The sequence below is a fragment of the Ranitomeya imitator genome, chromosome 3, assembly GCF_032444005.1.
Source record: "Ranitomeya imitator isolate aRanImi1 chromosome 3, aRanImi1.pri, whole genome shotgun sequence".
NCBI classification, from domain to species: Eukaryota; Metazoa; Chordata; class Amphibia; order Anura; family Dendrobatidae; genus Ranitomeya; species Ranitomeya imitator.
This window is the reverse complement of record NC_091284.1, coordinates 454,174,043-454,201,907: the sequence shown is the minus strand read 5'-3', so window position 1 is coordinate 454,201,907 and position 27,865 is coordinate 454,174,043. Positions and strand designations below refer to the sequence as shown.

The window sequence follows — 27,865 nt, the reverse complement described above, 5'->3', positions numbered from 1 at the left end:
TTATTTTTCCAAGGTTAACAGGAGAAATTGGACCCAAAAAGTTATTGTGCAATCTGTCCTGTGTATGCTGATACCCATATGTGGGGGTTAAACCACTGTTTGGGCGCATGGCAGAGCTCGGAAAGGAAGGAGCGCCATTTGACTTTTTCCTCGCAACTGATTGGAATTGAGATCGAACACTGTCGCGTTTGGAGAGCCCCTGATGTGCCTAAACAGTGGAAACCCCCCACAAGTGACACCATTTTGGAAACTAGACCCCCCAAGGAACTTATCTAGATGTGTGGAGAGAACTTTGAACCCCCAGATATTTCACTAAAGCTTAAAGTGCCCGGGTGTGAAAATAAAAAAATCATATTTTTTTCCACAAACATGATCTTTTAGTCCCCAATTTTTTTATTTTCCCAAGGGTAACAGGAGAAATTGGACCCCAAAATTGTTGTTCAATTTGTCCTGAGTACGCTGGTACCCCATGTGTTGGAGAAAACTACTGTATGGGCACACGTCGGGGCTCGGAAGGGAAGTAGTGACGTTTTGGAATGTTATGTGGTCCCTACAAAAATGGTTTTGTAAATTTTGTTGGAAAAATTAGAAATCAATGGTCAAATTTTAACCCTTATAACGTCCTAAGGAAAAAAAAATATGTTTCCAAAATTGTGCTGATGTAAAGTAGACATGTGGGAAATGTTATTTATTATGTATTTTGTGTGACATACAGTACAGACCAAAAGTTTGGACACACCTTCTCATTTAAAGTATTTCGCTGTGTTCCGGGACATAGTGCGCCGGCGCATGCGCACTAATGCTTTTCAGCTTTGCACGCAGTTGGGCAAAGCATACTGCGTGTGCGCAAGGCAAGATTGCCTTGCGCAGGTGTGTACTACAGAGGACAAAGAATGAACTTCAATCCAATATTGCGGCCAGCATGCAGCCAGCGGGTAAGGAAAGGGTGAATCAAACACCCGAAAACTCCGCCCATATGACCGAAAACCGGTCCCGCCAAATTCCGGTGACAGGTTCCCTTTAAGAGGAGACTTTGTGCAGCAGGCCTTCATGGTAAAATAGCTGCTAGGTAACCACTGCTAAGGACAGGCAACAAGCAGAAGAGACTTGTTTGGGCTAAAGAACACAAGGAATGGACATTAGACCAGTGGAAATCTGCTTTGGTCTGATGAGTCCAAATTTGAGATCTTTGGTTCCAACCACCGTGTCTTTGTACGACGCAGAAAAGGTGAACGAATGGACTCTACATGCCTGGTTCCCACCGTGAAGCATGGAGGAGGAGGTGTGATGGTGTGGGGGTGCATTGCTGGTGACATTGTTGTGGATTTATTCAAAATTGAAGGCATACTGAACCAGCATGGCTACCACAGCTTCTTGCAGCGGCATGCTATTCCATCCGGTTTGCATTTAGTTGGACCATCATTTATTGTTCAACAGGACAATGACCCCAAACACACCTCCAGGGTGTGTAAGGGCTATTTGACCAAGAAGGAGAATGATGGGGTGCTACGCCAGATGACCTGGCCTCCACAGTCACCAGACCTGAACCCAATCGAGATGGTTTGGGGTGAGCTGGACTGCAGAGTGAAGGCAAAAGGGCCAACAAGTGCTAAGCATCTCTGGGAACTCCTTCAAGATTGTTGGAAGACCATTCCCGGTGACTACCTCTTGAAGCTCATCAAGAGAATGCCAAGAGTGTACAAAGCAGTCATCAAAGCAAAAGGTATATAATTAAGGTATAAATGTATATAATTCCACATGTGTTAGTTCACAGTTTTGATGCCTCAGTGTGAATGTACAATTTTCATAGTCATGAAAATATAGAAAAATCTTTAAATGAGAAGGTGTGTTCAATCTTTTGGTCTGTACTGTATCTCTCTGATTTAAGGGCTCAAAAATTAAAAGTTTTAAAATTGTACAATTTTCAAATTTTTTGCCAAGATTTTTCTTTTATTTTTATAACTAAAAGCAAATTATATCGAATAAATTTTACCACTAACATGAAGTACAATATGTCATGAAAAAACACTCAGAAAAACCAGGATCCGTTAAGGCGTTCCAGAGTTATAACCTCATAAATTGACAGTGGTCAGAATTGTAAAAATTGGCTTGGTCATTAAGGTCAAAATTTTGTCGATCGCTAAAGGGTTAATGCAGTGATCAGTAAAAAACAAACACTAAAACACTGAAATAAAGGCAGGAATTGCAGAGTCCCTTCGCAGACTGTGATTGCCTTGTATACTGTTAGTGACTAGTCGTGATGTTTATGGAGCATAAAGAGTTAATTCCACTTCATCTGAACCCCCCCGTACAATGCCGGGAGCACGAATGACATTTCGTGTTAGGCTACTTTCACATTTATGTCTTTTGAAATCTGTTGCAATGTGTCGTTGTTGGAAAAAAACACATCCTGCAAAGTTGCCCGCAGGATGCGTTTTTTTCATAGACTTGTATTAGCGACGGATCGCGATGTATGGACACACGTTCCATACGTCGTGCACTGGATCCATCGGAATTTGGATGCCCGTCGTAGCGAAAAAATGTTCAAGGGAACGTTTTTTCGTACGTCGTGTCCTGCTTTTTAAACTGCGCATGCCCGGCCAGAACTTCACCCCCTCCTCCCTGGGAGTTTACTATGGGCAGCAGACGCGTTGAAACATTGCGTCCGCTGCCCACGTTGTGTAAAATGTCGCCAATGTCTGTTGCTACGTCGCTCTGACGCTTAGCGACGGCCGCGTACCGACGGAGGTGTGGAAGAAGTGAATTTGTGAGTGACGTGAGCAGCGGACGCAGTGTTTCAACGCGCGTCCGCTGCCCATTGTAAAGTCCCTGGGAGGAGGGGGTGGAGTTCCGGCCGCGCATGCGCAGTAAAAAAAATGCAGGACACAACGTACGAAAAAATGTTCCCTTGAACGTTTTTTCGATACGACGGCCCACCAAATACCGACGCATCCAGTGCACGACGTATGGAACGTGTGTCCATATGTCGCGATACAAGTCTACGTGAAAAAAACGCATCCTGCAGGCAACTTTGCAGAATGCGTTTTTTCCACTGAACGACGCATTGTGACGGTCTGCAAAAGACGGAAGTGTGAAAGAAGCCTATCAGTTCTCCACCTGGTGGAGGCTGGCGATATTGCAGCACAGCTCCTCCTCCACTCCCTGACGTTCACTGGCAGCGCAGTAGGTTGTGCAAGATGGCGAGCAGAGCCATGTCCGTGGCATTGAGTAGGGCACTGAAGATCCAGGCCTGCGGGCCCAGCGTCCTGCTGGTCAGGTGAGGTCAGACGCTGTGCTCGGCTTGTGTTCCTGCAGGTCCCAGCCGTCCTCCGGTCCTGTGTGTGGTCTGTGTAGAAGGAGCAGAGCGCAGCGTGTAATGCTGGGAGACCTCGGGCACTTTCTGGCGGTGGCTGCGGTTTGCCCTGTGGCTGCGGTACTAGTGGTTGCCCCCTTCCCCCATGTAGTGCGCCCCTGCATTGTGTGCCAGGCAGTGCGGGCAGCTCAAGGTCACTGCCCGGTGCCTGGCAGAGCCGCAGCCAGGCCCCTTCTGACACCCTAGGACACCCGGCTTCTGTCACTAGTGTTCTCTCCACTGGTGGGGAGTGTTCTGGGTTTTCACTACAAAGCGATGTTTGGTAACTTTCTCCAGTAAAACTGCACAGTGACATATGGAGGTGGTCCTTCCCTACATGAGGGGAGACGCTCCTCATCTGACCCATCACACAACACCCACAGAAGTCCACTGTCCCCCTGCTGCTGCTGCAGCACCACCACCCACAGAAGTCCACTGTCCCCCCACTGCTGCTGCTGCAGCACCACCACCCACAGAAGTCCACTGTCCCCCTGCTGCTGCTGCAGCACCACCACCCATAGAAGTCCACTGTCCCCCCACTGCTGCTGCTGCAGCACCACCACCCACAGAAGTCCACTGTCCCCCTGCTGCTGCTGCAGCACCACCACCCATAGAAGTCCACTGTCCCCCCACTGCTGCTGCTGCAGCACCACCACCCACAGAAGTCCACTGTCCCCCCACTGCTGCTGCTGCAGCACCACCACCCACAGAAGTCCACTGTCCCCCTGCTGCTGCTGCAGCACCACCACCCATAGAAGTCCACTGTCCCCCCACTGCTGCTGCTGCAGCACCACCACCCACAGAAGTCCACTGTCCCCCTGCTGCTGCTGCAGCACCACCACCCATAGAAGTCCACTGTCCGTCCCCCTGCTGCGGCACCACCACCCACAGAAGTCCACTGTCCCCCCACTGCTGCTGCAGCACCACCACTCATAGAAGTCCACTGTCCCCCTGCTGCTGCTGCGGCACCACCACCCATAGAAGTCCACTGTCCCCCCACTGCTGCGGCACCACCCATAGAAGTCCACTGTCCCCCTGCTGCTGCTGCAGCACCACCACCCACAGAAGTCCACTGTCCCCCCACTGCTGCTGCAGCACCACCACTCATAGAAGTCCACTGTCCCCCTGCTGCTGCTGCGGCTCCACCACCCATAGAAGTCCACTGTCCCCCCACTGCTGCGGCACCACCCACAGAAGTCCACTGTCCCTCTGCTGCTGCGGCACCACCACTCATAGAAGTCCACTGTCCCCCTGCTGCTGCGGCAGCGCCACCCATAGAAGTCCACTGTCCCCCTGCTGCTGCTGCGGCACCACCACCCACAGAAGTCCACTGTCTCCCTGCTCTGGCACCACCACCCATAGAAGTCCACTGTCCCCCCACTGCTGCTGCAGCACCACCACTCATAGAAGTCCACTGTCCCCCTGCTGCTGCTGCGGCACCACCACCCACAGAAGTCCACTGTCTCCCTGCTCTGGCACCACCACCCATAGAAGTCCACTGTCCCCCTGCTGCTGCGGCACCACCACCCATAGAAGTCCACTGTCCCCCTGCTCTGGCACCACCACCCATAGGAGTCCACTGTCCCCCTGCTCTGGCACCACCACCCATAGAAGTCCACTGTCCCCCTGCTCTGGCACCACCACCCATAGAAGTCCACTGTCGCCCTGCTGCTGCGGCACCACCACCCATAGAAGTCCACTGTCTCCCTGCTCTGGCACCACCACCCATAGAAGTCCACTGTCCCCCTGCTCTGGCACCACCACCCATAGAAGTCCACTGTCCCCCCGCTGTGCTGACCACTTGTGTAAAAGAACAAGCTGCATGCGACTAACTGACACTGGTGTGACGCTGGCCATTTGTCAGTGACCGCTGCAGACCATCACATCCCCACAGTCACACATTTGCAGCGAGTTTCCATGTTGTTGTGGAAACATCTTGGGCTCAAAAATGACTTTTCCAGTATTAACTGCTTCAGGGAAGGCTCCTTGTTTGTGTAATGTTTCCTATCCTGAAGCGGGGTTTGCAGCCCTTTTTATTGGACAGTGCCTAGTTTGTGGGGCTTCCCATCAGGAGATGCCTCAAACAAATGACAAGTGTTTTGTTCCTTACCAAGAGTTTTATCAAAATTGAAGTGTAAAGGTACCGTCACATTTAGCAACGCTGCAGCGATCTAGACAACGATGCCGATCGCTGCAGCGTCACTGTGTGGTCGCTGGAGAGCTGTCACACAGACAGCTCTCCAGCGACCAACGATGCCGAAGTCCCCGGGTAACCAGGGTAAACATCGGGTTACTAAGCGCAGGGCCGCGCTTAGTAACCCAATGTCTACCCTGGTTACCAGTGTAAATGTAAAAAAAAACAAACACTACATACTTACATTCCAGTGTCTGTCGCGTCCCCCGGCGTTCTGCTTCCCTGCACTGTGTAAGCGCCGGCCGTAAAGCAGAGCGGTGATGTCACCGCTGTGCTCTGCTTTACGGCCAGCCGGCGCTGACACAGTGCAGGGAAGCTGACACCGGGGGACGCGACAGACACCGGAATGTAAGTATGTAGTGTTTGTTTTTTTTTACATTTACACTGGTAACCAGGGTAAACATCGGGTTACTAAGCGCGGCCCTGCGCTTAGCAACCCGATGTTTACCCTGGTTACCAGTGAAGACATTGCTGAATCGGCGTCACACACGCCGATTCAGGGATGTCTGCGGGAGATCCAGCGACGAAATAAAGTTCTGGACTTTCTGCTCCAACCAACGTTGTCACAGCAGGATCCAGATCGCTGCTGCCTGTCAAACACAACGATATCGCTATCCAGGACGCTGCAACGTTAGGGATCGCTAGCGATGTCATTGTTAAGTTGTTTAATGTGAAGGTACCTTTTAAAAGAAAAGCCAAGTATCTGAGCCGTAAGGCTGTGTGCACGCCAGACCTTCTACAGGCAGACGCCTAAAGAACGAACCCCTTTCTATGTCTGTGCACACCGTCAGACTTGTGACCGCTTCAGGTTTCCAAGGACGCCGTAGTGACCTGACCGTATACGTTATAATACAAGTTAGTGTGAAGGCCTAGAAGATGCCCAGGGCCCTTCTGAGCCTTTCCTCAGCCTCAAACACTAGTGGTTTCTTCATTGTTGAATGTTGAGTTAAAAAAAAGTGTCATAAAAGCAATTAGGAAACAGCACAAAAAATGTTAAAAAAGAAGCTTCAGGGGGAAACCGCCAGTATTTTCTGAAGCGTCTTCCGCATGAAAAATCAGTCAGTGGTTTTACAGTAGAAACACATAGTGTTTAACGGGGTCGCACTCCTGAAGAGTCCTCCATAATGCCCTAAATGTACATAGACTGCCGATTCCGTCTGTTTCATAAACATGTTACATGTAAACTAGAGCCCCCCATAGCTCTGATTCCATAAAGAGGTTTCCCAACTTTCAGGACCTTTTGTTTTTTTCCTCAGTTGCATTGTTAGGCTATGTGCACATGTTGCGGATTGACCGCTGCGGATTTGCAGCAGTTTTCCATGCATTGTACAGTACCATGTAAACCTATGGAAAACCAAATCCGCAGTGCACATGCTGCAGAAAATACTCCGCGGAAAAGCTGTGTTGTTTATTCCGCAGCATGTCAATTCTTTGTGCGGATTCTGCAGCGGTTTATACCTGTTCCTCAATAGGAATCCGCACAAAAACTGCCGGATTTTGCAAAGGCGGTGCAACTAATCCGCAACGTGTGCACAAAGCCTAATTATCATAAACCATATTCATATATAGAGCAAGGCCGATCCCGCCTAGTGTCGCTGCTGTCCAGTGGGTGTGGCCAACAAGAGGGCGTGGCCTTGCTCCATACAAGTGTAGAGTGAGGCCATGCCCACTGGACAGGTTCTGACCGGGAGTATATGTTAGGCCGGGGTCACACTTGCGAGTGCAATGTGAGAAACTCTCATCAATACCCTTCACTGCCGCCGGCTGCGTAGAAATACATACAGCCGCACGCTCCGGTCCTGAGTGCCGGCGGCAGTGCTGGTCACAACTGTGACCCCGGTGTGACTGCATACTTAACCCCTTCATGACCTTGGGGTTTTTCCGTGTTCGTTTTTCACTCCCCTCCTTCCCAGAGCCATAACTTTTTTATTTTTCCGTCAATTTGGCCATGTGAGGGCTTATTTTTTGCAGGACGAGTTGTACTTTTGAACGACATCATTGGTTTTAGCATGTCGTGTACTAGAAAACGGGAAAAAAATTCCAAGTGCGGTGAAATTGCAAAAAAAGTGCAATTTCACACTGGTTTTTTGTTAGGCTTTTTTGCTAGGTTCACTAAATGCTAAAACTGACCTGCCATTATGATTCTCCAGATCAGTACGAGTTCATAGACACCTAACATGACTAGGTTATTTTTTATCTAAGTGGTGAAAAAAAATTCCAAACTTTGCTAAAAAAAAAATAAAAAAATTGCGCCACTTTTCGATACTCGTAGCGTCTCCATTTTTCGTGATCTGGGGTCGGTTGAGGGCTTATTTTTTGCGTGCCGAGCTGGCGTTTTTAATGATAGCATTTTGGTGCAGATACGTTCTTTTGATCGCCCGTTATTGCATTTTAATGCAATGTCGCGGCGACCTAAAAAACGTAATTCTGCCGTTTCGAATTTTTTTCTCGCTACGCCGTTTAGCGATCAGGTTAATGCTTTTTTTTAATTGATCGGGCGATTCTGAGCGCGGCGATCCCAAATATGTGTAGATTTGATTTTTTTTTTTATAGATTTATTTTGATTGGGGCGAAAGGGGGGTGATTTAAACTTTTATATTTTTTTTATTTTTTCACATTTTTTTAAACTTTTTTTTTTAACTTTTGCCATGCTTCAATAGCCTCCGTGGGAGGCTAGAAGCAGGCACAACGCGATCGGCTCTGCTACATAGCAGCGATCTGCTGATCGCTGCTATGTAGCAGAAATGGAGGTGTGCTGTGAGCGCCGACCACAGGGTGGTGCTCACAGCCACCGGTCATCAGTAACCATAGAGGTCTCTAGGACCTCTATGGTCACCATCCTGACGCATCGCCGACCCCCGATCATGTGACGGGGGTCGGCGATGAAGTCATTTCCGGCCGCCCGGCCGGAAGCGGTAGTTAAATGCCGCTGTCTGCGATTGACAGCGGCATTTAACTAGTTAATAGGTGCGGGCAGATCGCGATTCTGCCCGCGCCTATTACGGGCACATGTCAGCTGTTCAAAACAGCTGACATGTCCCGGCTTTGATGCGGGCTCACCGCGGAGCCCTGCATCAAAGCAGGGGATCTGACCTCGGACGTACTATCCCGTCCGAGGTCAGATAGGGGTTAATCAATTTGGACCAGACAACCCCATTAACAAAAAATTGCTTTACCGTTTTTTTTTTTTTAAATTTCATTCCATATTCAACCTTAAAGGGACACTGTCACCTGAATTTGGAGGGAACAATCTTCAGCCATGTAGGCGGGGTTTTGGGGTTTTTGATTCACCCTTTCCGTACCTGCTGGCTGCATGCTGGCTGCAATATTGGATTGAAGTTCATTCTCTGTCCTCCATAGTACACGCTTGCACAAGGTGCAATCTTGCCTTGCGCAGGTGTGTACTATGGAGGACAGAGAATGAACTTCGATCCAATATTGCAGCCAGCGGGTAAGGAAAGGGTGAATCAAAAACCCCGCCTCCATGGCTGAAGATTGTTCCCTCCAAATTCAGGTGACAGTGTCCCTTTAATGTGGTGTGTGATAAGTGAGTGAGAGGAGCACAGACACAGCTAGTTAGAATAGTTAGAATCTCTCAGGATGAGCTCACTGTTGGATACTTACTGCAGTTACCATTTTGCAGCCATCTGTAGAAGTGTAAAGCCGAGGCTGTTAAAGGGAACCTGTCACCTGAATTTGGTGGGACCGGTTTTCGGTCATATGGGCGGAGTTTTCGGGTGTTTGATTCACCCTTTCCTTACCCGCTGGCTGCATGCCAGGTTTTTCACCGGGAAGGAACAACCACAGGAAGGGCAGCATCCAAAAAGGAAAACCACCTATGCACACGTGATGGTGTCTTCGCGGTGTTGGATGTTTTGATCTCCCCGAGGTCATTCATCCTTATGTTTATTGTTGTGAATTCTGTGGCCAAGCTCCCTCCTGTGGTCGTGAGTGGTACTTCGGCTGGTTCTGTCTATGAGCTTCCTTTGGTGGATGAGAGTTGTACTGCGGCTTCTGAGTTTCCTTCCTCAGGTGATGAGGTTAAGTCGTTAGGTGCTGCTCTATTTAACTCCACCTAGTGCTTTGATCCTGGCCTCCAGTCAATGTTCTAGTATTGGTCTTGCTTTCTCCTGGATCGTTCCTGTGGCCTGTCTATCCTGCATAAGCTAAGTTTTGCTTGTGTTATTTTTGTTTGCTATTTTTTCTGTCCAGCTTGCTATATTGGTTTTTCTTGCTTGCTGGAAGCTCTGGGACGCAGAGGGAGCACCTCCGTACCGTTAGTCGGTGCGGAGGGTCTTTTTGCCCCCCTCTGCGTGGTTGTTTGTAGGGTTTTGTGTTACCGCAAAGCAATCTTTCCTATCTTCGGTCTGTTCAGTAAGTTGGGCCTCACTTTGCTAAATCTATTTCATCTCTGCGTTTGTATTTTCATCTCAACTCACAGTCATTATATGTGGGGGGCTTCCTTTTCCTTTGAGGTATTTCTCTGAGGCAAGGTAGGCTTATTTTTCTTTCTTAGGGCTAGCTAGTTTCTCAGGCTGTCCTCGAGGCGCATAGGACTGGTCAGGAGCGCTCCACGGCTACCTTTAGTGTGGTTGGATAGGATTAGGGATTGCGGTCAGCAGAGTTCCCACGTCTCAGAGCTCGTCCTATGTTTTTGGTAATTGTCAGGTCACTTTGTGTGCTCTGAACTTCAAGGTCCATTGTGGTTCTGAATTACCTGTTCATAACAGTTTATAGTTCTTTTACTAGGCACTGCTCCTAATAGCCAGTTTCCTACTCCACACTGATGAGGGGCAAATACCCCGAAACAGCTGTCAGTGGATGTATACCATGTTTTGGCACAGGTGGTTTTCCTTTTTGGATGCTGCCCTTCCCGTGGTTGTTCCTTCCCGGTGAAAGACCTGGCTATTTATTGCTTGTGTTGAGAAACACGTGATGGTGTCTCCGCGGCTTTTCTACACCCCTTTAATAACATCCTACTCTTGTCCTTATTGCCTGGACACTAACCATCTAAGCTTCTACAGTGTGCAGCGGTGCGGTCAGTGATGGTGTCTGAGCACTCCTTGTACTGGACTCTACATCCATCAGATAGCGATGTGTTTGCTTTCTGATACTGACTCGTGGTCACTTTATATCACACATGTCACATTTGGCCCCCGACACCGGTGTACCCCCCTTCCACCAGGCATTGCACTTTGGACTATTTCCACATCCTGATCACTCGGTAGGAAAGAAGCTGCATAAAAAAAGCACGCGTTCCTTGTTTTTTTGTGCGTTTGTGTGCATGCTGATAAAGTTTAGTGTTGAAAAAAGTCCTATTCCATAGAATCAAAACACAAACAAACACGATACCTGCGTTTTTGGTGCTTTTTTCACCACCAATTCAAATCAATGGGTGAAAAACGCCGAAAGAAGTGACGTGCTCTATGTCCAAAAAACCATGCAAAGCACAAAATCCTGATGACAAAAAACCAATGTGTGTGCATGAGATTCCTGAGATCTCGTAGGCTTTGCTGGTACTGTAAAACACAGATGTAAATTGGCATAAAAACACCCACTGTGAACTTAGCCTGATGTGCTGTACGTTGGGGATGCTGGGGGGCATATACCCTCAGCAGGTATGTGGCTAAGTCAGGGTGCATACCTAGGTATCCCTATAACTATAGGCGGTGTATAGCATGATGACCATGTATTTCCAGTGCCCCTTCGCTAAACAGACAGGTGGCAGTAACAGCCAGACGTTGTTTTTCTTGCAGTAGTCTGTTGTTGTTTTGTTTTTTTTATATTTAGAGCTGTATTCACATTTGTGCCCCCTTCCCTGCTGGTGCAGTGCCTGCTCAGTTATACTGTGCTGGTTTTCATTATGAGGCATTTAGGATTTCCCTTACTGCTGTGCAGTAGTAGATGAACTAAAGGTACCGTCACATTCAGCGACGCTGCAGCGATATAAACAACGATCCGACCTAAACTATATCGCTGGAGCGTCGCTGTTTAGGTCGCTGTAGAGATGTCAAACACAGCAGCTCCAGAACGATGCAGGAGCGATCCAGTGACGTAACGGCGACTCACTTATCGTTTTCGCTGGTTGTTAGCTCCGTGAAAAAACATTGCTGGCATAGTTGCTTTTGCTGTCAAACATGACGATACACGCCGACCTGACGACCAAATAAAGTTCTGGACTTTCAGCTACGACCAGCAATGTCACAGCGGGATCCAGATCGCTGCTGCGTGTCAAACACAACGAGATCGCTATCCAGGACGCTGCAACGTCACGGATCACTGTCGTTCTCGTTGTAAAGTTGCTGAGTGTGAAGGTACCTTAACTTGTGTCTGACAGTAAACTCACTGACTGTTTCTAAAGTTTACAAGAGGAACTGTGAACCCTCAGGTCTGATTGGCGACTCTAGAAACCGTCAGTAAGGTGGACTATAATACAGTTAGGGCCAGAAATATTTGGACAGTGACACAATTTTCGCGAGTTGGGCTCTGCATGCCACCACATTGGATTTGAAATGAAACCTCTACAACAGAATTCAAGTGCAGATTGTAACGTTTAATTTGAAGGGTTGAACAAAAATATCTGATAGACAATGTAGGAATTGTACACATTTCTTTACAAACACTCCACATTTTAGGAGGTCAAAAGTAATTGGACAAATAAACATAACCCAAACAAAATATTTTTATTTTCAATATTTTGTTGCAAATCCTTTGGAGGCAATCACTGCCTTAAGTCTGGAACCCATGGACATCACCAAACGCTGGGTTTCCTCCTTCTTAATGCTTTGCCAGGCCTTTACAGCCGCAGCCTTCAGGTCTTGCTTGTTTGTGGGTCTTTCCGTCTTAAGTCTGGATTTGAGCAAGTGAAATGCATGCTCAATTGGGTTTAGATCTGGAGATTGACTTGGCCATTGCAGAATGTGCCACTTTTTGGCACTCATGAACTCCTGGGTAGCTTTGGCTGTATGCTTGGGGTCATTGTCCATCTGTACTATGAAGCGCCGTCCAATCAACTTTGCAGCATTTGGCTGAATCTGGGCTGAAAGTATATCCCGGTACACTTCAGAATTCATCCGGCTACTCTTGTCTGCTCTTATGTCATCAATAAACACAAGTGACCCAGTGCCATTGAAAGCCATGCATGCCCATGCCATCACGTTGCCTCCACCATGTTTTACAGAGGATGTGGTGTGCCTTGGATCATGTGCCGTTCCCTTTCTTCTCCAAACTTTTTTCTTCCCATCATTCTGGTACAGGTTGATCTTTGTCTCATCTGTCCATAGAATACTTTTCCAGAACTGAGCTGGCTTCTTGAGGTGTTTTTCTGCAAATTTAACTCTGGCCTGTCTATTTTTGGTATTGATGAATGGTTTGCATCTAGATGTGAACCCTTTGTATTTACTGTCATGGAGTCTTCTCTTTACTGTTGACTTAGAGACAGATACACCTACTTCACTGAGAGTGTTCTGGACTTCAGTTGATGTTGTGAACGGGTTCTTCTTCACCAAATTAAGTATGCGGCGATCATCCACCACTGTTGTCATCCGTGGACGCCCAGGCCTTTTTGAGTTCCCAAGCTCACCAGTCAATTCCTTTTTTCTCAGAATGTACCCAACTGTTGATTTTGCTACTCCAAGCATGTCTGCTATCTCTCTGATGGATTTTTTCTTTTTTTTCAGCCTCAGGATGTTCTGCTTCACCTCAATTGAGAGTTCCTTTGACCGCATGTTGTCTGCTCACAGCAACAGCTTCCAAATGCAAAACCACACACCTGGAATCCACCCCTGACCTTTTAACTACTTCATTGATTACAGGTTAACGGGTGAGACGCCTTCAGAGTTAATTGCAGCCCTTAGAGTCCATTGTCCAATTACTTTTGGTCCCTTGAAAAAGAGGACGCTATGCATTACAGAGCTATGATTCCTAAACCCTTTCTCCGATTTGGATGTGGAAACTATCATATTGCAGCTGGGAGTGTGCACTTTCAGCCCATATTATATATATATAATTGTATTTCTGAACATTTTTTGTAAACCGCTAAAATAACAAAACTTGTGTCACTGTCCAAATATTTCTGGCCCTAACTGTACATGTAACCCAGAAACAAAATACGGTAAATTAATATAGAAAGCTAATGAGATTCACAAGTGGTCACAGCTTGCAGGCAAACCTTCTCTTTACATAGATATAGTCAAGATGAACAATCATAGAGTGAGAAGGAAAGCAAGAGTGCTGGTAGGTATCTTGCCTATAAACACTCAGTGTAAATCCAAGATCGCTTCTATTACCCCTTCGCCATTCTCCTGTCCTTTGTACATGGGAATCCTATGTTCCCGAAGAGAAAGGTCACCGTGTGTCACATTTATCTTGTGTGCCCCTGTTACTATGTATATGTGACCTTTCTATCTATTTAAAGACCCGGACCCTTTTTACCTTTCACTTTAACACAAGAAGAAAGTGTTGAGATGCAAATAATAAAAGTTTATAGAATAAATTGGTAAAGCGGTTTAATTCTAGCCCATGCGATCACTCAAAATCTGTTATACCATAATAGAACCATATATCAAAAGCTTTGGCCCTGTTAGAAAAACTACCTCCTGAGGCACGGCATAATCTGACCCGGTTCTTTATTCCTATCTTACAGCAAGTGGACAAAGCTTTGGGTATAAGCGTTGTCCAATTTATACTCTTAGAATGCAATAGTCAATATACAGTGGGGAAAATAAGTATTTGATGCACTTCCGATTTTGCAAGTTTTTACACCTACAAAGAGTGGGGAGGTCTGTAATTTTTATCATAGGTACACTTCAACTGTGAGAGACAGAATCTTGAAAAGAAAAATCTACAAAATCACATTGCATTATTTTTACAGAATTAATTTTATTGCATGAAATAAGTATTTGATTCAATAGAAAACCAGGACTTAATATTTGGTATAGAAACCTTTGTTTGCAGTTACAGAGGTCAGATGTTTCCTGTAGTTCTTGACCAAGTTTGCACACACTGCAGCAGGGATTTTGGCCCTCTGCCCAATACAGATCTTCTCCAGATCTTTCAGGTTTCGGGGCTGTCACTGGGCATCGTTGAGTTTCAGCTCTCCAAAGATTTTCTATTGGGTTCAGTTCTGGAGACTGGCTAGGCCACTCCAGGACCTTGAAATGTTTCGTATGGAGCCACTCCTTAGTTGCCCTGGCTGTGTGTTTCAGGTCATTGTCATGCCGTAAGGCCCAGCCACGACCAATCTTCAATGCTCTTACTGAGGGAAGGAGGTTGTTGGCCAAAATCTCTTTAAAAATTCACGGAAAAAATAACCAATGGGGTCAATAGCGTACCAGTTTCACAGAAAAAAAACCCAAAAATCTAAAAAAAAATCTTTATTACCAATTGATTAACAACCTAGTGCAAACAAAACCATCACCAGATAATTGACACTTGAATATAGAAAAAGAACCTAGGGAGGTGCCTATCCCTAATCGCCTATCGCTTATAAATACCCTACCTACCAGCAGAGGTTGGCACCCTAGACCTGTGCAGTGGCGCCCCTGCTCACCGTCGACTGTCCCTTCTGATCTGATATTCCCTATATGGGAAGGGAGAAAAATGTGTATGCGTGGTCCTAGAAAAAATGGGAAGACAAAAAAATGGAAGGTAGATGCTGTCCCTTGAACTCGCCCTACCTATCAGCGGAGGTAGGCACCCTAGACCTGCGCAATGGCACCCCCGCTCCTCAATGGCTGTCCCAGAAGTAGTTGCCCTATTGGAAAAAAGCTTTTTGATATTGTAGGGTACTGAAATGTGAGAGCGTAGTGAACCAGAGGGAGAGAAGAAAAAAAATATATGTATACTAATAAACGGAGTGCCAAACTGGATAAGGGCACTCAGCCTCAATGATACAGAATGTATTGCACAGTGCCCACAATTGTAATAGGACAACCTTCAGATATCGTACAGATAATCATGAGCAAAACTGCATCCCAAAAACATCTGGTTCACACACTTATTGTCAGTGGGGCCATGAGACAAAAAAACATGTTTCTCAAGCTCATACATTTAAAGACCTCCAATTGATCACAAAAAGACCGATCTCCCTAATTGACCAGTTTTTGAGACTCACACTTCAATAGATAGGCATAAGAATAAAAAATACAAAATACAATCAGTCTCATAGCTCTAACTCGACGCGTTTCCGCTCCCAAATGAGGCCCACCAGGAGTGCATTAAAATGATATCAGAGACCGCTACTTAACTTTATGCTGTCCATCATGATGCTGGACACCAGCACCAGGTATGTACTTTTCCAGAAAAAGTGCCTATGACCATGCATACACATATTTTTCCGCCTTCCCATATAGGGAATATCAGATCAGAAGGGACAGTCGACGGTGAGCAGGGGCGCCACTGCACAGGTCTAGGGTGCCAACCTCTGCTGGTAGGTAGGGTATTTATAAGCGATAGGCGATTAGGGATAGGCACCTCCCTAGGTTCTTTTTCTATACTCGTGTCAATTATCTGGTGATGGCTTTGTTTGCACTAGGTTTTTAATCAATTGGTAATAAAGAGATTTTTTTTAGATTTTTGTTTTTTTTTTCTGTGAAACAGGCCCAAAATCTCTTTAATAAATGACCCCATCCATCCTCCCTTCAATATAGTGCAAACATGCTGTTCCCTTTGCATAAAAGCACCCCCAAAGTGCAATGTTTCTCCCACCATGCTTCACGGTTGGGATGGTGTTCTTGGGGTTGTACTCACCTATCTTTTCCTCCAAATATGGCAAGTGGAGTTGATATAAAAAAAAGTTCCTTTTTTGGTTTTATTTGACCTTCTCCCATGCCTATTCTTGATCATCCTGATGGTCATTGCTGAACTTTAAACGGGCGTGGACATGTGCTTGCGTGAGCAGGGGGACCTTACGTGCCATGCAGGTTTTTAATCCATGACGGCGTAGTGTTTTGCTAACCGTAATGTTTGAGACTGTGGTCTCAGCTCTCTTCAGGTCATTGACCAGGTTCTCCTGTGTAGTTCTGGACCGATTCCTGATCTTTCTCATAATCATTCTTACCCCATGAGTCGAGATCTTGTATTGAGCCCCAGACTGAGGAAAATTGACAGTCATCTTGCATTTCTTCCATTTTCTAATAATTGTGCCAACAGTTGTTGCCTTCTCACCAAGCAGCTTGCCTCTTGTTCTGTAGCCCATCCCAGCCTTGCGCTGGTCTATAGCTTTGTCCATGGTGTCTTTAGACAGCTCTTTGGTCTTGGCCATGGTGGAGAGGTTGGAGTGTGATTGAGTGTGTGGACAGGTGTCTTATATAGGTAACAAATTCAAACAGGCGCAATTAATACAGGTAATGAGTGCAGAGTAGGAGGACTTCTTAAAGAAAAACTAGCAGGTCTGTGAGAGCCAGAATCCTTGTTGGTTGGTAGGTGATCAAATACTTAATTTATTCCATAAAATGCAATTTAATTATTTAAAAATCATGCAATGTGAGTTTCTGTTTTTTACATTCTGTCTCTCACATCATTGTACCTATGATAAAAATGACAGACCTCTACTTTCCTTGTAGGTGCAAAATCGGCATTGTATCAAATGCTTATTTTCATGTATGTGTGTTTCTATAATATATATATCTTTCCATCTAAGGTGTGTAATCTTTGATCTATCTGGCACCCTTACAACATAGACTCGGAATGTTATATGTGCATATCCTACTTGAGTAGATTGTTACCCGGTGAAACAGGCCCGATGCCCGTTGCTTACCTTTTCCACCATATGGTCTGGATAGATAAATATTGTCGGTACAGCATTTGTTCTTAGTCGCACTGTTTGCCCCGTTCTGTCAAAACACGATTCTTCAAAATGTTTTGAACATAAGAAGGTGTGCAGGCTTGGGGAGAAGTTTTCTCGGTTCACGAGGTTCAGCCATTGTGTTCTTCTTTCTGGGTTTGACGGAAATCTGTATAATGCACAATACCTAATATTGTCAAATTCTTATTTTTTCATATCTATTTACGTAATTTAACTTCTCAGAAGCTAGTTATTATGCAAAAGATACTTGCAGCAACAACGCTATCTTGAACAGTCTCCCCCAAATCCGCCTGCTTGTCTAACCCACAGCTGTTGATAACCCAAGTCCTGCAGAAATTCAAGGTTGCAGTCTCATTCAGTCTCTATGCCAGAAACAGATGTTTGAGAAGTGCAAATCTACAAACATTCTTTTGTCCCTGCCATGGAAATACATTTTGTTACAACTTTTTGCTTTTGATTTTCATAAATTATTTATATAATACCGTATATATTAATCAGAACAAGGTATAAAATATTAACCATAACATACATGCATTATATAGATCTTGGAATAATAACAATTTCCACAATTGGATGTGTTTAAATAAAATGCTTCTGTGCTGAGATAATCTTATAAATGTGCCCCTGCTGTGCACTGTGTAACTCAGCACAGGAACTTCTTGGAATAATAACTTCCACAATTGGATGTGTTTAAATAAGATCTATTGATTAAAATGAACATTTGTTAGTGGGAAAAAACCCTTTAAGGTACTTCCTCCTTTTTTGGTGTTTGTCCCCTTAAAGGGAACCTGTCACAAGGCTTAGCCGATATAAAATGCAGCCACCGCCTTTCAGGGCTGACATACAGCATTCTGTAATGCTGTAGATAAGCCCCTGATCTGACCTGGAAGATAAGAAAAATAACTTATTATACTCACCTGGGGGGGCGGTCCGGTGGGTGTCACAGGTCTGGGTCCGGCACCTCCCATCATCTTGCGATGTCGCCCTCCTGCTTGATTCATGGCTCCCCAAAATCGTACTCCTGCGCAGGCGTACTTATCTGCCCTGTGGAGGGCAGAGCAAAGTAGTGCGCAGGTGTCGGGAAAGGCAGAGAGGCCAACGCCTGCACCCTGAAGGAATCTGCTCTGCTCTCACCATGGGAGATAAGTATGCCTGCACAGGAACACGATGCCGGGAGCCATGAAGCAAGAAGATGGGAGGCGCCAGACCTGGACCTGCGACACCCATCGGACCACCCCCCGGGTGAGTATAATAAAAGCTCTTTTCCTTCTCTTGCAGGTCAGATTTGGGGCTTATATACAGCATTATAGAATGCTATCAGCCCTGAAAGGGGGTGGCCGTAACTTGTATCGGCCAAACCCGATGACAGGTTCCCTTTAACTCCTTAATAATTTCAAATACATATTAAGATGGCGACTGCTAAGGGACATTATTCACTCATTGCCATTTTTGATGATTTTGAATAAGTGACTAGCACCCCCCAAAGTAAAAAAAAAATATATAAATCTCCAGGGCCTCTGCTAGGGTAGCAGAGACCCTGGAGAATACGTACAGGGCCGTTTTTTCCAATCACATGACCGCTGTTATTCAATGAATAAAAGCAATCGCGTTTAAAAAAAAAAAAGTGATCCGCTATTAAAATAATTTCTCTTTTCTGACTTGATATAACATGTCAGACGAGTGAGAAATTATGTCCCCAAGCCTCCCTCGGTACCTACACCATCCCCCGACCTTCCTCTTCATCTTGATTGACTCACTGACGCCTGTGCAGAAAAACAATCTCTCCTGCGCAGAACAACAATGAAGCTAATGCCCATAGCTGGGAGAGAAAGGTGAGTATAAACACGCGATTGCCGGGCATAGGTGCGGTATTCCTAGACCAGCAATGCACGTCACAGGGTACTGTGACGCTGATGTGAAAGGGGGTGGTATGCAGATGAAGCCTTAAGGCCAAGTTTAACCATAAATGAATACAAGACAATTTGTGTACATCAAGGTGGCAGATATGGGCATATAGGTAGGACTATTTTAATCATTCTATTACCTGTATGCTCATATTAATTGGTAAAAACTAGTGATGAGCAAGTATACTCGTTGCTCGGGTGGTCTCCAAGTATTTTGGCGTGCTCGGAGATTTCGTTTTTGTTGACACAGCTGCATGATTCACGGCTGCTAGACAGCCTGAGTACATGTGGAGGTTGCCTGGTTGCTAGGGAATCCCCACATGTATTCAGCCTGTCTAGCAGCCGCAAATCATGCAGCTGCGGTGAAGAAAACTAAATCTTTGAGCACTACAAAATACTCGGGAGACCACCCGAGCAACAAGTATACTCGCTCATCACTAGTAAAATTAAAAAAAAGCTTCCAAAACGCTTCAGAAAACTAAAAATTCTTCCAAAAACGCTCCATAGAGCGAACATTTCCTGAAGTGGTTTCTACTAGAAAACCCACTTTTGACCGCCTTGAAAAAAAACTGCTGCGTGCCTAAGGCTAGGGTCACATTGCGTTAGTGCAATCCGTTTAGCGCTAGCAGATTGCGCTAACGCAATGTTTTTACCGGGGCCGCGTTCCGGGGTCGCGGTAACGTCCCCGCTCTCGCAGATCCCCGATCTGCGAGAGCGGGGAACGGACCGCGGGCGCGCCTCGGACGCTGCAAGCAGCGTCCGCGGCGCGCCACAAAACACCGGCGCGTCGCTAGCGCGAACATGGCACGCGCTAGTGCTGCGCGTTCCCATTGCCGTGAATGGGCGCGCTAACGGACGCGTTGCACGGCGTTAATTTCGCCGTGCAACGGTGTCCGTTAGTGCGTTCCCATTAACGCAATGGGAACCTAGCCTTAGGCTGCCACAGTAGCATTAATCTGTATTTTTTCCACGTTTCTCAATAGTCTGCATTGTTAAATCGGGGTCAGTAAAGGTGGAGCGTCCAGTATCCGTATACTGTATCGATCATGAGAACATTCAAAGTCCTCTCTTACGGTAATGATTAACTACACGGAAACAACTGATACCACACCAAACATAATGTTTTCACATCAGGATTCCCAAAGTAACCATGTTTTTCGGGTTTTTTGTTTCTGTAAATGTTAGTTACTTCTGCATTACAGTTGAGTGAATGTTTGGAATCGGTCGCCGATTCTGAATGTGCCATAGTCGTGCCATATTGTTACACTATTCGTGCCGAATTTATGTTTGAAGATCGGATCTGAACATTTTCAGTAATTTCTACTCCCAATGACGTTTGGCGAATACCACAAATACAATATTCGCCACCGATCGTAATCCGAACCGACTTTTGAAAAATCCACCCAACTCTGTTCTACCCTACTGGTTTGAATACTCATTAGCTCTTACGAAATAAAATCGCTTATCCTAAGGTTACGTTCCCATAATGAGTTTTTGGTGGGTTTTGGATACTGCATATTTTCTTTACGCAAAAAAAAAAATGTAGCGTCTGTCAGTTACAGCATAGTAGATAGGATGTACAAAAATATCATGCCCACTGTGCTTTTTTCGCTGTGTAAACTTTCTTGCAGTTTGTGCTTGAAATCTGCAACATGTCAATTTCTCTTGTGGGTATACTGGGTTTTATATGTGGATTTTCCCCATAGACTTGCATTAGATATGGAATATATGCAGGTAAAAAGCACATATGCAGTTTTAGTGCGTTTCTAATGACAGTTGGTGCCCATAAATATTATTTCTATGGAGCTGAGCGAAGGGCAAATCTCCCTCCTACCTATGTAGAAACCAATGTCCTCTTAATTCAGTAATGTAAAAAATTGCTTTCTCCAAATACAGATTTTACCTGTGAACTGAGAATGAATGATCAGTCCTGGAGGAGAAAGAAGCAGATTACTCTATGATAATAAGAAACTTGTGTAATACATCTTGTGTTATTGATCTGTGAAATAAAAATGTAAATAACAATTTCTCTCTAAATGTGTTTTCCCATTTCAGAAAACTATTCTATGCTCCATTTATTTGTAAAATAAATAAATAAAACAAAACAAACCTGTTGATACAGAGAATAGGAAGTCTACATACCCCTGTAATATCACCTATAATCTGTACAGTTCAGTTGAAAAACAAACTGAGGTCTTTTCAGGTGGAAAAAGATAATTAACTAAAATAATGTAGTTACATAATTATGCGCACCTTTTAGGCTGTGTGCACAGTTCCGGATTATTCGCGTTTTTTCGCAACCAAAACACTTAAACTCATACATATGCATCCCATCATTTATAATGGTTTCTGCTATTTTTCTCTTCGCCACGACAGCACCCACTGAGAGAGGGGATCCGCCCCTAGGAACAGGAAACCCTAAGGAGAGATAAAAGGGGCGGTCCCCCTCGCTCCCACAGTTTGGTTTCCTGTTCCTACGGGAAGATCCACGGAGAAGAGGATTCCCAGCCTGGACGCCGCTTGCGCAGTTTACCTGTGAGGACGGCAAGGGCTCCAGGACTGGATGCAGCGTCGGGGGTGCTGATTCAGTTTTCCCCCCTCTGCTGGCAGACGTCGCGAGACCGGGTCGTGGGGGCCGGTTCGCGGCAGATGTCCGGCGGTCTGCGGGGCAAGCACCAGGTGGTAGCGTCGCGCCGTCCTCGGCGGACGCCTGTGCGGTGTAGAGCCCAGTGCATGCCCCCGGAAGTGCTGGTAAGCTTCCGGGGTGCGGAGGAGTGAGACGACGCCGGCGCTGAAGCCGGTAACAGCACCGGAGTATCCAATATGGCCGCGACCCGGAAGTGGTTAGCACTTCCGGGTTCAACAGGAAGAACATGGCGGCCCCCATGTGAAAAGGACGCCGGCGCTGCATCCCGGCGTCCAGAATGGATTCTGCAAGAGAGCCTGCGGTACCTTCTCTAGAGGTTACCACCGTCACCCCTCGCAGCCATGCCAGCAGCAGCAGCCGCTCTAGGCAGAGCGGATCGTCCAAAAGGAAGCCACCTGCATCTGTGTCTCCTCCTCAGCCGGTACCTGATCGGTCAGCTTCTGGGTGAGTGTGCATCTACCCCACTAGTCTGATTATTGTCCCTCTCCCTTTATAATAGGCAAAAAGGAAGGAAAAAGCGAAACACAAGCAGTGTGCGTTATGTATCCAGCCCCTTCCGGATAGTTACACTAAAAGGCTATGTGATTCATGTATAAAATCAACGTTACGTGAGGAAGCCTCAGTTAAATCAGAGGATATAAGGGCCATGATTAGGGAAGAATTACGAGCCCTACAAAGCGTTGACAGAGAGCCACGTATTAAGGAGAAAAGAGGATACGTTTCACCTGTATCCGATCAGCCGTCTGAGTTAGAGGAAGCAAACTCGGATAGATCGCAGCAGGAGATATCCTCAGATGAGGATCAGGATACGTGCTTCCCCACAGATAGCATTGTTAATCTGGTGAGATCAGTTTGCAATACCATGGGCATAGAAGATCTTAAAGTCCCTAAAACACAGCAAGACATTATGTTTGCTGGCCTATCCGAAAAGAAGAGACCCTCTTTTCCGGTAATAACGGCAGTAAAAAGTTTGATCAAAAAAGAGTGGGAAAGCCAGGGGCAGAGGGGGTTACCACCATCCTCAAAGAGACGCTACCCCTTTAATGATGAAGAATTCACAACATGGTCAAAAGCCCCAAAAGTAGACGCAGCTGTGGCGTCTACATCAAAGAAATCCTTACTGCCTGTAGAGGATTCAGGCTCGTTACAAGATCCTCTAGATCGCAAAGCCGATTCGCTCCTTAAAAGAGCATGGGAGACTTCTGCAGGGGCCTTTAAACCGGCAATCTCAGCCACATGCACCGCAATATCCTTGCTTGTTTGGCTGAGTGACTTGGAAGAAGGGCTGAAAGGAGGTCTCTCTCTCTCGAGAGAGAGAGAAATTATTGTCCTCTATACCCCTAATTAGAGGTGCCACAGCCTTTCTAGCGGACTCATCTGCCGACTCTATACGCCTGGCAGCCAAGTCAGCAGGATTAACCAATGCAGCACGTAGGGCCCTATGGCTTAAGGGCTGGAAAGGTGACCCTCAGACCAAGTCTAAGTTATGCAGCCTCCCATGTCAGGGTGAGTACCTGTTTGGTACCAAACTGGATGAGATCTTAACTAAAGCAGGGGAAAGGAAGAAAGGCTTTCCAAATAGTAATAATTACATTCCATTTTATAGGAGAGCGTTCCGAAAGCCCGCATTTAATAAAAGGAAGGAGTTTAAGAACCAGGATCGCTGGGCCACAAGAGACACAAAACAAAAGGGTGCGTTCTTTGGGAAGCGCCCTTTCAAGTTTGAAGAAAAACCCCGTTAGGACAGATCTACCTGTGGGAGGCAGATTGTCCTCCTTCGCTAATGAATGGCGGGCCATAACAGCAAATATTTGGGCAAATAACCTTATTGCCTCTGGGTTACAATTAAAATTTTCCCGAGTCCCTCCTAACTCATTTCTATTGACTTCATTAAAGTCTCAGTTACAACAAGAGGCATTGGAGCAGGAGGTAATAAATCTCCTAGCTAAGGGAGTCTTGGTGGAGGCTCCATTCCTACAGGAGGGAAAGGGATTCTATTCCCCGTTATTTTTTTATTCCAAAACCAGATGGAACATTCAGAACTATTATTAATCTTAAAAAATTAAACATCTACCTAGAAAATTAAACCTTTAAGATGGAATCTATCCGGTCCACCATTAAACTCCTGTTTCCCTATTGCTTTATGACAGTTCTCGACCTTAAAGATGCGTATTACCATCTACCTATTTATGCAGAGCATCAACAATATCTACGGGTAGCGATTGTATTGAATGGGTGTGTCCGACACTTTCCGTGTACTGCAATGCCTTTTGGGCTATCTATAGCCCCAAGAGTATTCACTAAACTAATGGCGGAGGTAATGTCATATCTAAGACTAGAAGACACTCTCGTAATTCCCTACTTAGATGACATCTTAGTAGTAGGAAATTCTCCTTCGCAATGTCAACAACGGTTGTGTGATATGATAGCATCTCTGCAAAGATTGGGTTGGATAATAAACTGGGAAAAATCTAGACTTATCCCAACAACTCGGCAAATTTTCCTGGGGATTATATTAGATTCTACAAGCCAGAAATGTTTCCTTCCGAAAAATAAACAGATAACGGTTAGGAATAAAGTTCAGTCGGTAATAGATAAACCCCTAATTTCTTTGAGAGAAGGCATGTCCCTTCTTGGCTCCTTCACGTCATGCATTCCAGCGGTTCCATGGGCCCAATTTCACTCGAGGCATTTACAGTATGCAATTTTACATGAAGAAGAAAAATCTCATGGTCATTTAAATATTAAAATTTCCCTTTCTAATAAAGTAATCCAATCTCTGATATGGTGGCTAGATCCAAAAAACCTGGTCAGTGGAGTCCCCTGGGTAGTTAAACCCTCAAATATAATATAAACTGATGCCAGTCCTACTGGCTGGGGCGCACGTTTAAAAGACCATTTAGTCCAAGGATTATGGTCAGTCACGGAGTCAGACGACTCTTCTAATATAAGAGAGCTAAAAGCTATCTATCATGCTCTATGTGAATTCCTTCCGCAGCTACACGGGACACATACCAGAATTCTGTCCGACAACATGACATCAGTCGCCTATATCAATCATCAAGGAGGAACAAGATCAGGAACGCTCATGTCTATAACCGAAGACATTCTAACCATAGCCGAAGAACATCTTCTGTCCCTGTCAGCGCTACATGTCAGACGAGTGGACAACTCAAGAGCAGACTTCCTCAGTCGTCATACCCTCCACCAAGGAGAGTGGGTCCTAAATCATCAAATTTTCAAAATGATAACTATGAAATGGGGTACACCCGAGATAGATCTCTTCGCCACAAGACAAAACCGACAACTAAAAAGATTCGCTTCAATGTTCCGGGCCAACAATCCCGACATTCTCGATGCCCTTCAGACTCCTTGGACATTTCAGAAAGCATACGCTTTTCCTCCTCTGATTCTTCTACCAACAGTAATCAGGAAGATAAGGGAGGACCGGGCAAATATAATCCTGATTGCCCCATTTTGGCCAAAAAGACCATGGTTTTTCCTGCTCAGAGCCATGTCCATCTCGGATCCGTGGATCCTCCCGGAGGATCAGGATCTTCTTTCCCAGGGGCCCTTCAACCACCCTCATGTGAAGGGACTAAGGTTGACAGCCTGGAATTTGAGAGGCAGCTGTTAAAACTAAGAGGCTTCTCCGATAGTGTAATTAATACCTTGTTAACAAGTAGAAAAAGATCCACTACTGACATATATGTGAGAGTGTGGAAGAAATTTCTAAATCTCTATCCATCGGCGTTATCTAGTGAAATTCCCGTCTCCACTATTCTAGAATTTCTTCAAAAAGGACATGACCTAGGCCTTTCAGTTAATACTCTGAAAGTACAAGTTTCTGCTCTAGGGGCCTTGTATAGTCAGTGTTGCAGGTAATAGATGGATAGCTAGATTTATTTCAGCTTGCCAGAGATCAGAGCCAGTTCAGATTCCGCAGATGCCTCCTTGGGATATTAATTTGGTCCTGGAAGCCTTAACAGGTCATCCATTTGAGCCTCTAGACTTAGCTTACATTAAATATATTTCACTTAAGACCGTTCTTCTTGTCGCGTTAGTATCGGCAAGAAGAGTAGGTGACATACAGGCGCTATCAGTAGATCCTCCCTTTATGTCAATATTTCCTGATAGAATTGTCCTGAAAACACCGGATTACGTACCGGTAATGCTCTTTTATAGAGCCACGACAGCACCCCTTCACTTCCCTCCCATTTACATATATTAGTGTACATATGAGCACTGTTAAGGGTGGTGGATTCTTGTACTTATACATAGTTAAATTATAATGAATGAGGATAAAGAATTGTCTACTAAAACTGGTGGGCGGTTCCTCGCAATCTCTGTAACCCAAACTGTGGGAGCGAGGGGGACCGCCCCTTTTATCTCTCCGTAGGGTTTCCTGTTCCTAGGGGCGGATCCCCTCTCTCAGTGGGTGCTGTCGTGGCTCTATAAAAGAGCATTACGCATGTGGAAAAATACACAGCATGTTCATTAATTTTGTGGATTTTAAGCGGATTTCCCACTATATTATTGCATTGGGAACCTCCGGGAAAAAAATGCGAAAAAAATCCGCACTAAAAACACGACAAAAACGCGTGCAGAATTCCTGCGGAAAACCTCAGAATTTTCTCAGGAAATTTCTGCATACTTTCTGGACGTGTGCACATACCCTAAAACCAACACTTTATTGAAGTACCCTTAAAATTTCTGACAGAATTCAATCTTTTTGATTAAGATTCTAGCAGATCTAGAATTGGCAACCTTTGCCCACTCTTCCTTGCAGTAGTGCTCCAAGTCTGTCAGATTGCGAGGGCATCTAGTGTGTGCAACTACCAGCTTTTCTATTGGATTCAAGCCTGGACATAGGCTAGGCCATTCCAAAACTTTGATCTTCTTCTGGCTAAGCCAACCTGCTGCTGATCTTTTGGAGGTTTGCTTGGGGGTGTCATCATGCTGAAAAAAAATCTTTAAGCTTTTTTGCATAAGCCTGAAGATTTTGATGCAAAATTGACTGATATTTGGAACTGTTCATAATTCCTAACACTTTGACTAAAGCCTGAGTTCCAGCTGCAGAAAAATAGCCCCAAAGTGTAATACTGCCTTCACCATGCTTCACAGTGAGTATAGAGTTCTTTTGGTGATGGACAGTGTTAGCTTTGTGCTAAACATGGCTTTTGGAATTATGGCCAAAATGTTCAACCTTGGTCTCATCATAACATGACACGTTTTCACGCATCCTTTTAGAAGACTTGATATAGATTTTGGCAAAAGCTACCCAGACTTGGATGTTTATTTCTTTGTAAGAAAAGGCTTCCATCTTGTCCCCCTGCCCCACAGACCAGAGATATGAGGAATACAGGAGAATGGAGTCACAAGCAGTACACAAACAGTACTCGCTAGAAATTCTTGCAGCACTTTTAAAGTTGCTGTTAGCTTCTTGAAGGCCTACAAGAGCTATTTTCTTGTCTTTCTGTCGATTTTGCAAGTTTTCCCACCTACAAAGAATGTAGAGGTCTGTAATTTTTTCAGAGGTACACTTCAACTGTGAGAGACAGGTAACTAATAAAAATAGAAAATCACATTGTATGATTTATAAATAATTAAATTGCATTTTATTGCATGAAATAAAGTATTTGATCACCTACTAACAAGCAAGAATTCTGTCTCTCAGACTTTGTAGGTGGGAAAACTTGCAATGTATCAAATACTTATTTTCCCCACTGTATTTTAAAATGTGACATGCTTGTAATGAAAATAACATTTGGCCTCTTTTTAAATCCATCAAATCTGTTTGAAACCGAGATGAAACGTAGGATTGAAAAACAACTTCTACTAAGCATGACCCCAGACTACAGATTAATTCTACAGCCACTCGGCAGACAACCTTTTAAAGCGAACCTGTCACGTTGAAGTCTAAAAAAATTGTCCTTAGTAGTCCAACTGTGTGTAATTTTCT

General features: G+C 45.3%; 1 protein-coding gene across 1 annotated transcript in view; it reads left to right on the top strand.

Annotated features, from left to right (window-relative positions):
* The first annotated feature begins 3,152 nt into the window (after positions 1–3,152).
* The window catches only part of NIPSNAP2 (nipsnap homolog 2), an 85,421-nt gene continuing 60,708 nt past the window's right edge, over positions 3,153–27,865 (top strand). The window contains exon 1 of the mRNA XM_069757414.1: positions 3,153–3,277. Coding sequence (XP_069613515.1) covers positions 3,198–3,277 — 80 coding nt within the window. The 5' untranslated portion in view covers positions 3,153–3,197. The remainder of the gene's footprint in view (positions 3,278–27,865) is intronic.